The sequence below is a fragment of the Dama dama genome, chromosome X (assembly GCF_033118175.1).
Source record: "Dama dama isolate Ldn47 chromosome X, ASM3311817v1, whole genome shotgun sequence".
NCBI classification, from domain to species: domain Eukaryota; kingdom Metazoa; phylum Chordata; class Mammalia; order Artiodactyla; family Cervidae; genus Dama; species Dama dama.
Genome location: NC_083714.1, coordinates 6,006,523 through 6,019,805, shown reverse-complemented (window position 1 = coordinate 6,019,805; position 13,283 = coordinate 6,006,523). Strand labels below are relative to the sequence as shown.

Below are 13,283 nucleotides of genomic sequence, written 5' to 3'. Positions count from 1 at the left end.
TTTGCCAACAAAGGTCTGTTTAGTCAAAGCTATGGTTTTTCCAGAAGATGTGTATGGATGTGAGAGTTGGACCATAAAGAAGGCTGAGTGCCGAAGAATTCATGCTTTTGAATTGCAGTGCTGGAAAAGACTCTTGAGAGTCCCTTGGACAGTATGGAGATCAAACCAGTCCATCCTAAAGGAAATCAACCTTGAATATTCTTTGGAAGGACTGATGCTGAAGCTGAAGTTCCAATACTTTGGCCAACTGATGGGAAGAGCTGACGCATTGGAAAAGACCCTGATACTGGGAAAGACTGAGGGCAGGAGAAGAGGGTGATAGGATGAGATGGTTAGATAGCATCACTGACTTGATGGACATGAGTTTGAGCAAACTCCAGGAGACACTGAAGGACAGGGAAGCCTGGTGTGCTGCAGTTCATGGGGTCAGAAGGAGTCTGACATGACTTAGTGACTGAACAATAACAAAAACTTTCTTTCAATTAAGTTTGTATTTTAACAATTATATTCCTAATTTTGTAAGCATGTTGGAGAAGGAAATGGTGACCCACTCCAGTAGTCTTGCCTGGAAAATTCCATGCACAGAGGAGTCTGGTAAGCTACAGTTCATGGGGTTGCAAAGAATCAGACACAACTGAGCGACTTCACTTTCTTATTTTAATTGTTTCTTTTTCATATAATCCTATTATTACTTTTGTAAACTTACTAGAGGATCTGTTTATTATACAAGAATGTAACTCAGGAACATCTAGGGGGAAGTGCCATACAGGGCAAGGCTTGGGGAAGGGCTCAGAGCTTCCACGCCCTCTCCAGGCACCTTTCTCTCAGCATCTCCATGGGCTCATGCGTTATCTAATTTACTTTGCTTATCTTGCATATTGTCTTTGTGTTTCAGGCTTTCCCTCAAGTATCTGTTCATCCTTGGATGCCCATTTAGAAAGGAAAGAGAAATCAGTAAGCTCTGTATACACTAAGAAAAGAAAAGAAAGAAAGTGAAGTCACTCAGTCGTGTCTGACGTTGCGACCCCATGAACCGCAGCATGCCAGGTCTCCCTGTCCATCATCAACTCCGAGTTTACCCAAACTCATGTTTGTTTACACTGTATACACTGGCAGTCCTTAATTTTTTGATGACTGCAAGAAGGACTGGTCACGGTACCATAAGATCCCCCAGAGGCCAGAATTCAGAAGTGTCTGAAGACAATGGGAGAAGAGAGCTCTGGTGGTGAATGTAGAAGATCCTGAGGATTCTTGAGCAGGCTGTACATACCTGGCAGAGACCTGTTTACATAGCCATTGATGGTGTGCAGTGCAGATGCAGAATCCATAACACGAGTCAAGGACTCATTTTTTCCCGAGTGCCAACTTTTCCCTGTTAAGAGAGGACACACACAGAGGGCCAGCTAAGTGTCTGTGTCATGACTGACCCTCCATTTCCCCTACCCTCCCTCCCATCAGGCAAATACGGCTCACATCTTTTTTGTCAGCAGAGATGACTTTCCCTCAAAGTCAGTAGGCAAAAGGGAGAAGACAATTACCAAAAGGTAGACACTTATTGCTCAGATTGATGCTATCTCTCAATATTTATCCATGACAGTAGGTAGAAGAATAATGACAAATTATCACTAGGAGAAGGGAGAATATTGGTTAGTTTGTACCATGATGACTTCTATTCACTGGTTGACTTATGTGAGAGGGAGAACATGAAAATCCTCCTAAGAAAAGGCTGCCAGTACCTGTCCCTGTCCTACTTGCTTCATCTAGTCTGTAATAATGAAAGCCCATGGACAGGAAACCTTCCCAACCTTGTCACTGAAATTAATAAACGTGAAAGAAGCAGAAATATTATTATTAGCAGGAACTTGAGGTTGCCCTCAAGAACTGACTCATTAGAAAAGACCCTGATGCTGGGAAAGATTGAAGGTGGGAGGAGAAAGGGATGACAGAGGATGAGATGGTTGGATGACATCACCAACTCAATGGACATGAATTTGAGTATACTTCGGGAGCTGGTGATGGACAAGGAGCCCTGGCATGCTGCAGTCCATGGGATCACAGAGTCAGACATGACTGAGTGACTGAACTAAACTGAGGTTGCTCTTATGTACAAAAGACTGAAACTTTCTGAAGCACCGAACCTTTGGTGAACTCTCATAAGTTCATTTATCCAGTCATCTACTCATGTGTTCATTCAGTCAAGCATGTTTACTGAGTACTACTGAGCATTAGGGCTTCCCAGGTGGCTCAGTGGTAAAGAATCCCCTTGACAACGCAGGATATGCAAGAGCCGTGGGTTCAATCCCTGAGTCTGGAAGACCCCTGGAGGAGGAAATGGCAACCCACTCCAGTACTCTTGCCTGGAGAATCCCATGGACAGAGACTAGTGGGCAACAGTCCATGGGATCGCACAGAGTCAGACATGACTGAGCGACTGAGCACAGCACAGCACAGCACACTGATGACAAAGAAGTAGACACAGTCTCTGCCTTCAAGGTGCTTACAATGTAGCTCAAATAGACAGAGACGTGGACCATTATTACAAAGAATGAAGAGTGAAGTAAAAGAGATAAGAACAGGGTATTATGGGACCAGAAGGAGAAGGCACTTTACTCGGCTTGAAGAGAAAGGAACAGGATGGTAAAGAAGATCAGTATGGTTTAGTGTGATAAGGAGGAAGCTCAAGTGCTGTGGAAACACATAAAGAAGCATCTAACAGAGGCTAGAAGGAGTAGAAACTTACTTGATGTGAAGCTGGAGACACGCTTTCCAGGCCAAGGAAACGGCATGAGCAAAGGCCTGGATGCTAGAAGGCCTGGATGCTAGAAAAAGTATAGCATGTGTGGGTGTAACACAAAATGTGTTCACTGTGGTTGCAACGTGAATAGTGAGACAGCAAGAGGAGCAAAACAAAGCTAGACAGGTCGTCAGGGATAAGGTCACGTATTATTGTGTAAAGAAGTTTCCATTTTGCCTTGTGAAACTGAAAGATTTTAAAGACTGGAGTGACAAGATCAGATTCACATTTCACTAAGCTCCCTTTGGCTGCTACAGTAAGAATGAAGTGTTGGGGGCACAAAAAGACAAGGAGACTAGTCAGGGGAGAGGTGATAGGGGTCTCAGTTCAGAAGATGGCAGTGTAGGAGGATCCAGAGGAGAGAGAAGGTGATGATAGAACGATTCTATCAGGAGGAGGAGAAAGCAGAAGTACTAACACCACCTTATGTCCTGAAAAGTGAAACTGAAGTAAGAGTGTGTCCTCAGAAAAGTGTCGCTCAGTCGTGTCCAACTCTTTGGGATCGCATGGACTCGTCCATGGAATTCTCCAGGCCAGAATACTGGAGTGGGTAGCCTTTCCCTTCTACAGGGGAATCTTCCCAACCCAGGGATTGAACCCAGGTCTCCCGCATTGCAGGCAGATTCTTTACCAGCTGAGCCACAAGGGAAGCCCAGGAATACTGGAGTGGGTAGCCTATTCCTTCTCCAGGGGATCTTCCCGACCCAGGAATTGAAGCGGGGTCACCCACGTTGCAGGCGGATTATTTACCAACTGAGCTATCAGGGAAGCAAGGTCCTGCATTACTGAATTGAAATCACTCAATCCTCAGAACCATCCTATGAAAAAGTAGATATTATTTCGACTTTAAAATGGAGGAAACTGAGACACAGAGGGGTTGAGTAACTTGCTAAAGTTACTTAAAAAGAGATGAAGATAAGAAAAAGCATACTCACAGAAACACAGACGAGAAGGGTGACTGCAAGGGTCTCGGGAAATGGGGAGATGTTGGTCCAATGGGACAACCTTTAACTTTTAAGACAAACAAGTTCTGGGGATCTAATGTACAGCACGATGAGCAAACTACATTGAACACTAGAAATAAGCTCAGGGAATTGATTTCACACAACAATGATAACTATGTGGGCAGTCAGGTTAACTTGACTGTAGTAATCATTTCTCTATCTATATCTAAAATCATTTTGTACACCTTAAATATATATGATTTGCAGTAAAAATTTCTTTTAAAGAGGGGGCATTGAGAAAATAAAGCAATAGGTCACTTCCAAAAGGGCTTGTAGGACCAAAACCAGGAGCTCTTAAATGCTGTGACCAAAGACTGAAATTCTCCATGAGATGTGATAGCCACTCAATTGTGCTGTTTTCCTGAGTAGAGACAGAAGCCTCAGCCACTCATGTCCATGATTGGTGATAAGTAGGAAAGTAAATAAATGCACCCCAAGTTTCACCAAGGGCTTCCCTAGTGGCTCTGCAGGAAAGAACCTGCCTGCCAAAGCAGGAGACAGATTCGATCCCTGGGTTGGGGAAGATCCCCTGGAGGAGAAAATGGCAACCCATGCCAGTACAGAGGAGCCTGGCGGGCTACAGTCCATGGGGTCGCCAAGAGTTGGACACGACTGAAGCGACTTAGCACACACAAAGTTTAACTAAAACTAACAAGCAAACAAACAAACAAAAATTACATAAAGGAGACGTGTGGGGCAGAGGCCTTGCCCTTCCCCCATCCTTCAGACCAGAGTTCTTCGTGCAAAACTGCTGCACCTCAACTCAGCTGGGAGAAGAAGGTGCGCAGGTCACTAACCGTAAGAAGACACTGGGCGCCTGGGGCAGACACGCGGCTCACCCACTGGATCAGCACCTGCTACTGTGTGGAGAGCTCCACCCACTTCCGCATAAAGCAGCCTTGCCCTGGGACTGTGGGAAGAGCTCTAAAACCCAAGCTTGTACCTCTCCCGTCTTGATCGAATCATTAGGCTTTCCTTTGCTTCTAAGCGAGGAAAAAAGGAAAGTGAAAAGTCTTTGTTGATGGATTTAATGAGAGACAAGGCTATCTGTTACCCAGCTCCTCTCTCTCACTTCACAGCTGCCCGTGGAAGTCCGTGGGCATTTTGTTCTTGGCTTTCATTTTCATCCCCATCTACATCATTCCATTCACAGCCCTCAAGCTCAAGTACCACGTTACATTAATCTATTTCATTTCTTTCAGCAGACCAAAATTCAGATCACAGGTCACTAACCTTCATCAAATACAGCAAACAGTAGTACAAATTCGTGCAAGGTCTGTGTCCTTTCTTTGATCAGAGTCCCTGAAAAAGAAGTGAGAGTATTTATCTTCTATAGAAAATCCTATCGCAGAAAAATGACCCTAGGAGGATACATGACTTCATCAACTGCTTTGTCTCTTGATCTCTCATTAACTTCAGTTCAGTTCAGTTCAGTCGCTCAGTTGTGTCAGACTCTTTGTGACCCCATGGACTGCAGCACGCCAGGCCTCCCTGTCCATCACCAACTCCTGGAGTTTACTCAAATTCATGTCCATTGAGTCAGTGATGCCATCCAACTATCTTGTCACCTGTTGTCCCCTTAACCATAACATTATTTCCTTGGTGTCACATCTATACCAGTGCTCCTAAAATTATTTGGGGTAAAGGACATGATAAAAAGTTTCAAAATTGTTGCAAACCATTACTTTTATAAAAGATGACAAAAATTAATTACTAAAAAAAGAAATTAAAAATAATCAAATGACAAGTCCACATAATCAAATTTCATGTACATGTATATATTCACAACAAACATACAAAAAAAAAGAAAAACTGCAAAAATCATAAACATTGCTCATGGAAATGTGCATATATGCAAATAATTCATAAATTAAAATAGTTTCTATTAAAATACAGAAAAAATGCCAACAAAGGTCCATCTAGTCAAAGCTATGGTTTTTCTAGTACTCATGTAGGGATGTGAGAGTTGGACTAGAAAGAAAACGGAGTGCCAAAGAATTGATGCTTTTGACCTGTGGTGTTGGAGAAAACTCTTGAGAGTCCCTTGGACTGCAAGGATATCAAACCAGTCAATCCTGAACGAAATCAGTCCTGAATATTCATTGGAAGGACTGATGCTGAAACTCCAATACTTTGGCCACCTGATGCAAAAAACTGACTCATTGAAAAAGACCCTGATGCTGGGAAAGACTGAAAGCAAGAGAAAGGGACAACAGAGGATGAGATGCTTGGATGGCATCGCTGACTCGATGGACATGAGTTTGAGCAAGCTCCGGGAGTTGGTGATGGACAGGGAGGCCTGGCATGCTGCAGTCCATGGGGTCACAAAGAGTCAGACACAACTGAGTGACTGAACTGAACTGATAGAAAATTTCTATTATGCTTTTAACTATTTTTTTTACTTCTGCAATTGTAAATTAAAAGTTATGAACAAAGTAACAATTATCCATGTTAAATACCTATACTCATAATTAAAATGAACACCATGTATGTCAATATTTAAAGTTATCAATGTTACAAATGACCTTGCTTCATGGTTTAACTGTTGAATTTGTTAGTTGTCTTTCTTAGCAGAATAATTTTTCATTTGATTAGGAAGTGCAGGTTTATTTTGAGTAGGAAGAGTTTTGTTTATAATGTTCTTTTCTCTCTCTTTTACTCTTGATGCTTAGAAAGTAAAAGTTAAATTGGATGGAAACAGTAACTCACCCATACAATTTTAAAATACAGATAAAGCTGACTGAAAAGACTTCAAATCTTTTTACGATATTTTTAGATTTATCAAGCAGTGAAATGGATGTCTTTCAGTAGGTGAATGGATAAATAAACTGTGGTCCATCTAGACAACAAACTATTATTCAGCCTTAAAAAGAAGTAGGCTATCAAGCCATCAAAAACATGGAGGAAGCTTAAATATACAGTACTAAGTGGAAGAAGCCAATATGAAAAGGCTACATACTATTTGACATTCTGGAACAGCCAAAACTATGAAGACAATTTAAAGGACAGTGCTTGCCAGAGGGTAGAAGAGGGAAGGATGAATAGGCAGGGAAGAACACAGGATTTTTAGGGTGGTGATATGATACTATGACATATATATCATGCTATATGATACTATATGATATATGACACTATGTGACATATGATACTGTATGATACTACTATAATGGACACATGTCATTACATATACAATCCAAGTGCACAACATAGTGATTCTGTATTTCTTTACATTCCAAGATGATCATGGTAAGTCTAATTGCCATCTATCACCATACAGATTATTATACTGTTATTGACTCTATTCCCCATGCTGTACATTTCATCACTGTGACTCATTTGTTTTGTAACTGGAGGTCTGTACCTTTCAATCTCCCTCAACTATTTCACTCATCCCTCGACCCTGCTCCCCTCTGGCAACCACCTGTTTGCTCTCTTTTTCTACAGCTTTGTTTCGTGTTATTATTTTTGTTCATTTCTTTTGTTTTTTAGATTCCATATATAAATGAAATGATACAGTATTTGTCTTTCTCTGTCTGATTTATCTCACTTAAGATAATGCCCTTTGGCCCATCCATGTAGTCACAAATGGCAAGAAGAGTTCATTCTTTTTTATTGCTGAGTAATCTTCCCCAAGGGCTTCTCTGGTGGCTCAGATGGTTAAGAATCCGCCTGCCAATGCAGGAGACCTGGGTTCGATCCCTGGGTTGGGATGATCCCCTGGAGAAGGAAATGGAAATCCACTCTAGTATTCTCACCTGGAGAATTCCATGGACAGAGGAACCTGGCGGGCTACAGTCCATGGGGTCACAAAGAGCTGGACACGACTGAAGTGACTTAGCACACACAGAACAGTGCAGGAGGATTCTCTATTTCTCCACATCCTCACCAACACTTGTTATTTATGGCTTTTTTGATAATAGCCATTCTGATGGGTATGAGGTAACATCTCAAAGTTTTGATTTGCATTTCCCTAATAATTAGAGATGTTGAGTATCTTTTCATTTGTTCATTCATTTGGCACTCGGTTGTGCACTGGAGAAGGAAATGGCACCCCACTCCAGTACTCTTGCCTGAAAAATCCCATGGACAGAGGAGCCTGGTAGGCTACAGTCCATGGGGTTGCAAAGAGTCGGACATGACTGAGCTACTTCCCTCACTCTGTGCGCTTGTAACTATAATAGTGTTGTTGGTTAATTATATTTCAATAATTTTTAAAATTATATTTCAATAAATTTTAAAATGTTTTTTCACAAACATTTCAATAAAATGTTTTTTTTAACTCTTTTTTTTTTTTTTTGTCCGCATTGTGCAGCTTGTAGGATCTTACTTCCCCATCCAGGGATTGAACCCAGGCCCTTGGCAGTAAGAGCACAGAGTTCACTAGATGGCTAGAGAATTCCCAATAAAAATTTTTTTATAAAAGTTTTAATTTAAATGACTATGATTTTTAACATAACTTATAAACATGTATAAATTCTTGCTTTTCTCAGATTTTTATGTTTTGGGGTTACAGATGACAAACTAACCTCCTGAAATGGTCTATACACCATTAGTCACACACTTAGATGTATTATTTACCTTCATGGAGGTTTCAAGGAACCTAACGCAAAATTTGTATAAAGGACTACTGAGACAGCCCATAGGCTATGTGAAGCATAAAGCAGAAGAAGAGAAAGTGAAAGTGAAGTTGTTCAGTTGTGTCCAACTCTTTGCGACCCCACGGACTGTAGCCCGCCAGGCTCCTCTGTCCATGGGATTCTCCAGGCAAGAATACTGGAGTGGGTTGCCATTTCCTTCTCCAGGGGATATTCCCTACCCAGGATTAAATTCGGGTCTCCAGCATTGCAGGCTGACTCTTGACTGTCTGAGCCACCGGGGAAGAGAAGCAATACCTAATTCCAGAATTTGGCTTTTGTTGGCCATTAGAGTGCATTGTGGCTATATGGGATGCATAGATCCTACCATGCAGTTCTATTAATCTCAGAGACTATTCTCCTTTCCATGGCCATGATTCGAAGCAAAAGAAACCTCTTTCACATGAAAGAGTGCAAACACCATTTTTTATGAATCGACACAGATGTTTGTACTTCCTACTTCTTCTTATACGTACCTTCTCTACAAATTAGCAGGGCTCCGATGAGACCTGAGTTCACATCTTTCACCAGGTCCACATGAGAAAGATATGAGTAGGTGAGACATGGTGGGTCAGAGGCTGTTGGACCATTTTCTTTCAAGACCTGCCAGACGTAGGTATGACTTTTACCAGGAATGACTTTGTCATCTTCCTTCTCCCTTTGGCTGGTTTCATCCTTATATGCAGCACCTAAATCAAGGTGAGATAAAGTTGTCCTTTCTACGCCCATTGCCCACTCAAGGAGGCATCAAGTTTATTGTCACCAGTAGACTCTATGCAAGGAACAACTTTTCTGAAACAATTTGGAATACTAACCAGCAGCAGCTATAAATGGGGAGAAGCCGCCTTATATATTTCAGAGGAGTTCTTGACCAAATGTGAGTGGTTGAGTGGTTCTGTGAGAACTTCAGATTGCAACAAAAATACTGCTTCCATTATTCCGTCTTTTTACCTAATTCAAGTCAATTCAATTCAGTAGACATACATTGGGTATGTGCTTTGTCTCAGACTCTTTAGTAAGCACTGCTGAGGGTCAGGGAAGGGTGAGATGCAGAGATTTTTTTTAAATAGATATTTTCTTGCTCTCCCATCCTTAGTGATGTTAAAACTGACCTCTGAATTATCTGATACCTTTATTCTACAATGAGCACTATATGTGTTCATTCTTAAAGAAATGTTATTGCTTATAGGTCATTTCAGCGGACAGAAATAGAAAATATTCAAAGGCACTGACTATAACACTTACACTGTTATTGAACTATTTTTCTAAAAACTCACCTTGGTTTCTTGAATTCATAATGGTCTCTAGGACTCCAGAACATTCAAGGCATTCAGGGTGTTCTTCATTTATACTCCATCTTACCCCACAATAGCTATACATCTAATAGAGGGACCTCTCTAACAGAGCAGTACAAGAGACCCCTGCATTGACTCACTACAAAAGCAGCCTCTCTGATAAATGGGTATCCCTCCACTGGGCATTAGGGACAACTGGCTTCATCCAGAAGCAACAGCAGACCAATATTGTTGCTTAGCAGACCCTGGTGGACATTCAGAAAAACATGAGTTGCACTTTGGGATGGAGAGTGTGGTCATGTCTCTGTGTGATTGTGGGTTGGTAGCAAATTCTGAACAGTGAAAACATTTGGATAGGAAGAGAGGGGTTCATGGAGGGGTAAAGAAGGGGCTTCAACTGTGTCTTCTGTTTAATTTCTTAAAATAAAGTAGGCAAAGACAGCAAAATGTTAAGATTTGCAAAATCTGGAAGGGAGGGCAGTTTGGAGGAGAATGGATACATGTATCTGTATGGCTGAGTTCCTTCCCTATCCACCTGAAACTATTGCAACATTGTTTGTTAATCAGTTATACTGCCATACAAAAGAAAAAGTTTTCAAAAAAGATTTGCCAAAGTGAGCTAGGGCTTCCCTCAGAGCTCAGTGGGTAAAGAATCCTCCTGCAATGCAGGAGACCCTGGTTTGATTACTGAGTCGGGAAGACCCTCTGGAGAAGGGGTAGGCTGCCCACTCCAGTATTCTTGGGCTTCCCTGGTGGCTCAGCTGGTAAAGGATCCACCTGCAATGTGGTAGACCTGGGTTTGATCCATGGGTTGGGAAGATTCCCCTGGAGAAGGGAAAGGTTACCCACTCCAGTATTCTGGCCTGGAGAATCCCATGGACTGTATAGTCCATGGGGTTGCAAAGAGTCAGACACAACTGAGCGACTGTCACTTTCAAAGTGAGCTAATGGGTACATGTATGTTGGCTCTATTATTTCTTATACCTTTGTTTGTTTGTTTGAAACATTTTATTAGGAAAAGAATCCCCTTTTACCTAATAGTAATGTTGGGAGAGGGATGAGGGGTTAATGAGAGGTCAAGAGTGTGTGAAAACTGCATCTGTCTTGATGAGGACGGTGAGTGGATTGGGAGGATATCTGGGCAGTGGTAAGGCACCACTTAAGGCGAGGTGCAAGGTTTATTTCAACCATAGCCATTTGCTTGGTTGCTAGTAGAAGAGATGGAGAACAGATTTCACCAGGGTAGTGGTTTAGCCAAGAGAGTAGAATATAAATCAAGGAGGCCAGGAACCTGCGGATCCCAAGGAGAATGAATTCTTGGAGTGGGGAGGGAAAGAGTGATGGCTGGCAAAATAGAAGAATGTTGACAGCTGGAACCTGAGATCTTGGATTCGACACAGGTTGCTCACAACAAGGTCTGTCCTTTGGTGAAGACAAAGGTGATTTGTCCAGACCAAGTGAAGTAAGCGGTGCATGGGCAAAAGCATTGTGCATAGCCTTGAAAGTTGCCATGTCTACTCAGGTATGTTTCCTTCAGGAAACCTCGGTCTTCAGAGTCTTACTTGAGCTTCTATACCAGCCACCTGCAAATACTCTAAGCAGAATGTGTTTTGTGCAATCGCCATCTTCTGTTATATTCTGAATAAGTGTTGGGAACATTCGAGAACGTTCTGGAAAGCCCTCTATTCACCCCCCTGCAGCTGTATCAGCCTTGCCCCAGGCGTGGCCAAGGGCCCCAGAGCCTGACCTGCTCAGACACCCCAGCTCAGTGACCCCTGGGCATAAGTACTCAACCACAGGTCAAATGCTGTGCTTCAGAGGCTACTGCACTGCACTCTCTGGTGTCTTCGGTTGCTTTTTCCTTCGCCTGATCTCTGCTCAGCAGCTTTGGGTCAGCACCTGTTAACTTGTCTGCCCCCATGTTGTCTTTTCACAGCCTCATTGTGTGGCCCTACTTACAGCCTAGGGTGGTGTTAGAACCCTCTTGTCCAGAAAAGAAATTTAAAGAATTTCTCTAGCATCAGGTTTCCCTTTGCAGCTCAAGACCAAACTTGACATTTCCCTGGATCTGCTTTTAACTCTCCTTCTGGCTCCTTTGACAGACATTCCATGGGAACTAGCTGTCTTGACATACATCTTATGCTTTTAGATTCTATTAGCCAGAAGAAGTCACGTGGTCATGTCCAATACCAATATGGTAGGGAAATGTACTCCTCCTGCTCTGCAGGAGGGGATGGCCCTTTGCTGAACTGAAATACAATTTCCCAGAGTTTTGGTTTGGGAGATTAACATGACAGGCTTACAAAGCAACTCAGTGGTTGCCTGGGGCTGGGGGTGGGAATGGGGCTTGAACAGCAAGGCCAGAACTTCTTGACATGGATGGTGTTGGTGGCCCCACAACTGTCTGAATAGAGTCAAAGTCATCAAACTACTTTAAATGACTGAATTTCGTGGTATGTAATTTAAACCTCAAGAAAACTGTTTTAAAATGCTATCAGGAAACCATACACAAAAATTCATTTGTGATGGGTTATAGACTTCAGCATGAAAGGCAAAATAATAGAACTTCTAGAGGAAAGCATGGACAAAATCCTTCATGATTTAGGGGTAGGCAAATGTCTTAAATAGGACCCAAAGTCTAACATACAAGGAAAACATGTGATACCTTTTTTGTGCTTCATGAATGTTTGAACTTTCATGCTTCATTAACTTTAAGAACTTTACCAAAAAAAATTATCAAGAGAGTGAAAATTAAAGCTACAGACTGGAAGAAGATATGTAAATATTTCAATCTGTCAGAGGATTTGTACTCAGAATATATAAACTAACTCTACAAATCAATCAGAAAAAGATAAACCACTGTCTTTTTAACAGGAAAAACACTTAAACAGTTGATCAGATAGTTTATTAAAGGATATCAAAAAGGTCAATAAGCATGCAAAGTTATACTTATCATCATGGATTTACCTTACATGCTGGGACCCCTAGGCTAATCTAAGGAGGCCAAGAACTTGTGGATGATAACATATAAACACAGAAGCTTGTGCTAGGACTATAAATCACATGGGCATTAGGCCAGTGACTCACTGTGTTGTTCCTGGACTGCTGTATGTATGAGAGATTAGACAGACTAGTTTCCCAGAACTCGCAAGGCTTAGGGTACAAAACAGTCATCTCTATGCTGAACTCCTAGGTGCAGAATTGGGGGAACCCTGGTCTCTCTAAAATGTCCCTAGATTCGTTCTGGAAGCTTTCAAGTGGATAAACCTCACGGAAATAGCTTTCCAGGCACCAGGCAGAACCTGGGATGCCTTCTCCTATATATCCCTGCCCGCTCCTGTCGTTCACCTTCCCTCAGTCCACGTCTGCCCTGACCTCAGGAGTGCAACTGAGAAAGGTAGTACATTTTTGCATGAGAACTTAGTCAACATCGAAGCATAGTCAGACCATACAGTACAGGACATGTGCTCCAATAATGTACTGATGATTTGCTTGAATCTTATTGATCTGTATATGTCATAGTCCATCTGGGCAATATCAGGGTCCACTGTGACAT

At 42.1% G+C, this 13,283-nt stretch overlaps 1 protein-coding gene and 1 non-coding gene across 3 annotated transcripts in view; one reads left to right on the top strand and one right to left on the bottom strand.

Annotated features, from left to right (window-relative positions):
* The window catches only part of F8 (coagulation factor VIII), a 143,367-nt gene that overhangs the window by 106,020 nt on the left and 24,064 nt on the right, over positions 1-13,283 (bottom strand). For both annotated transcript variants that reach the window (XM_061137962.1, XM_061137963.1), the window contains exons 4-6: positions 8,909-9,121; positions 5,032-5,100; positions 1,271-1,372 (exon numbers count right to left, since the gene is read on the bottom strand). In XM_061137962.1, the coding sequence (XP_060993945.1) occupies positions 1,271-1,372; positions 5,032-5,100; positions 8,909-9,121 (384 nt within the window). The remainder of the gene's footprint in view (positions 1-1,270; positions 1,373-5,031; positions 5,101-8,908; positions 9,122-13,283) is intronic.
* On the top strand, positions 4,050-4,175 carry LOC133053324 (small nucleolar RNA SNORA25). Its single transcript, XR_009692241.1, has one exon. It is a non-coding gene; the product is annotated as a small nucleolar RNA SNORA25 (small nucleolar RNA).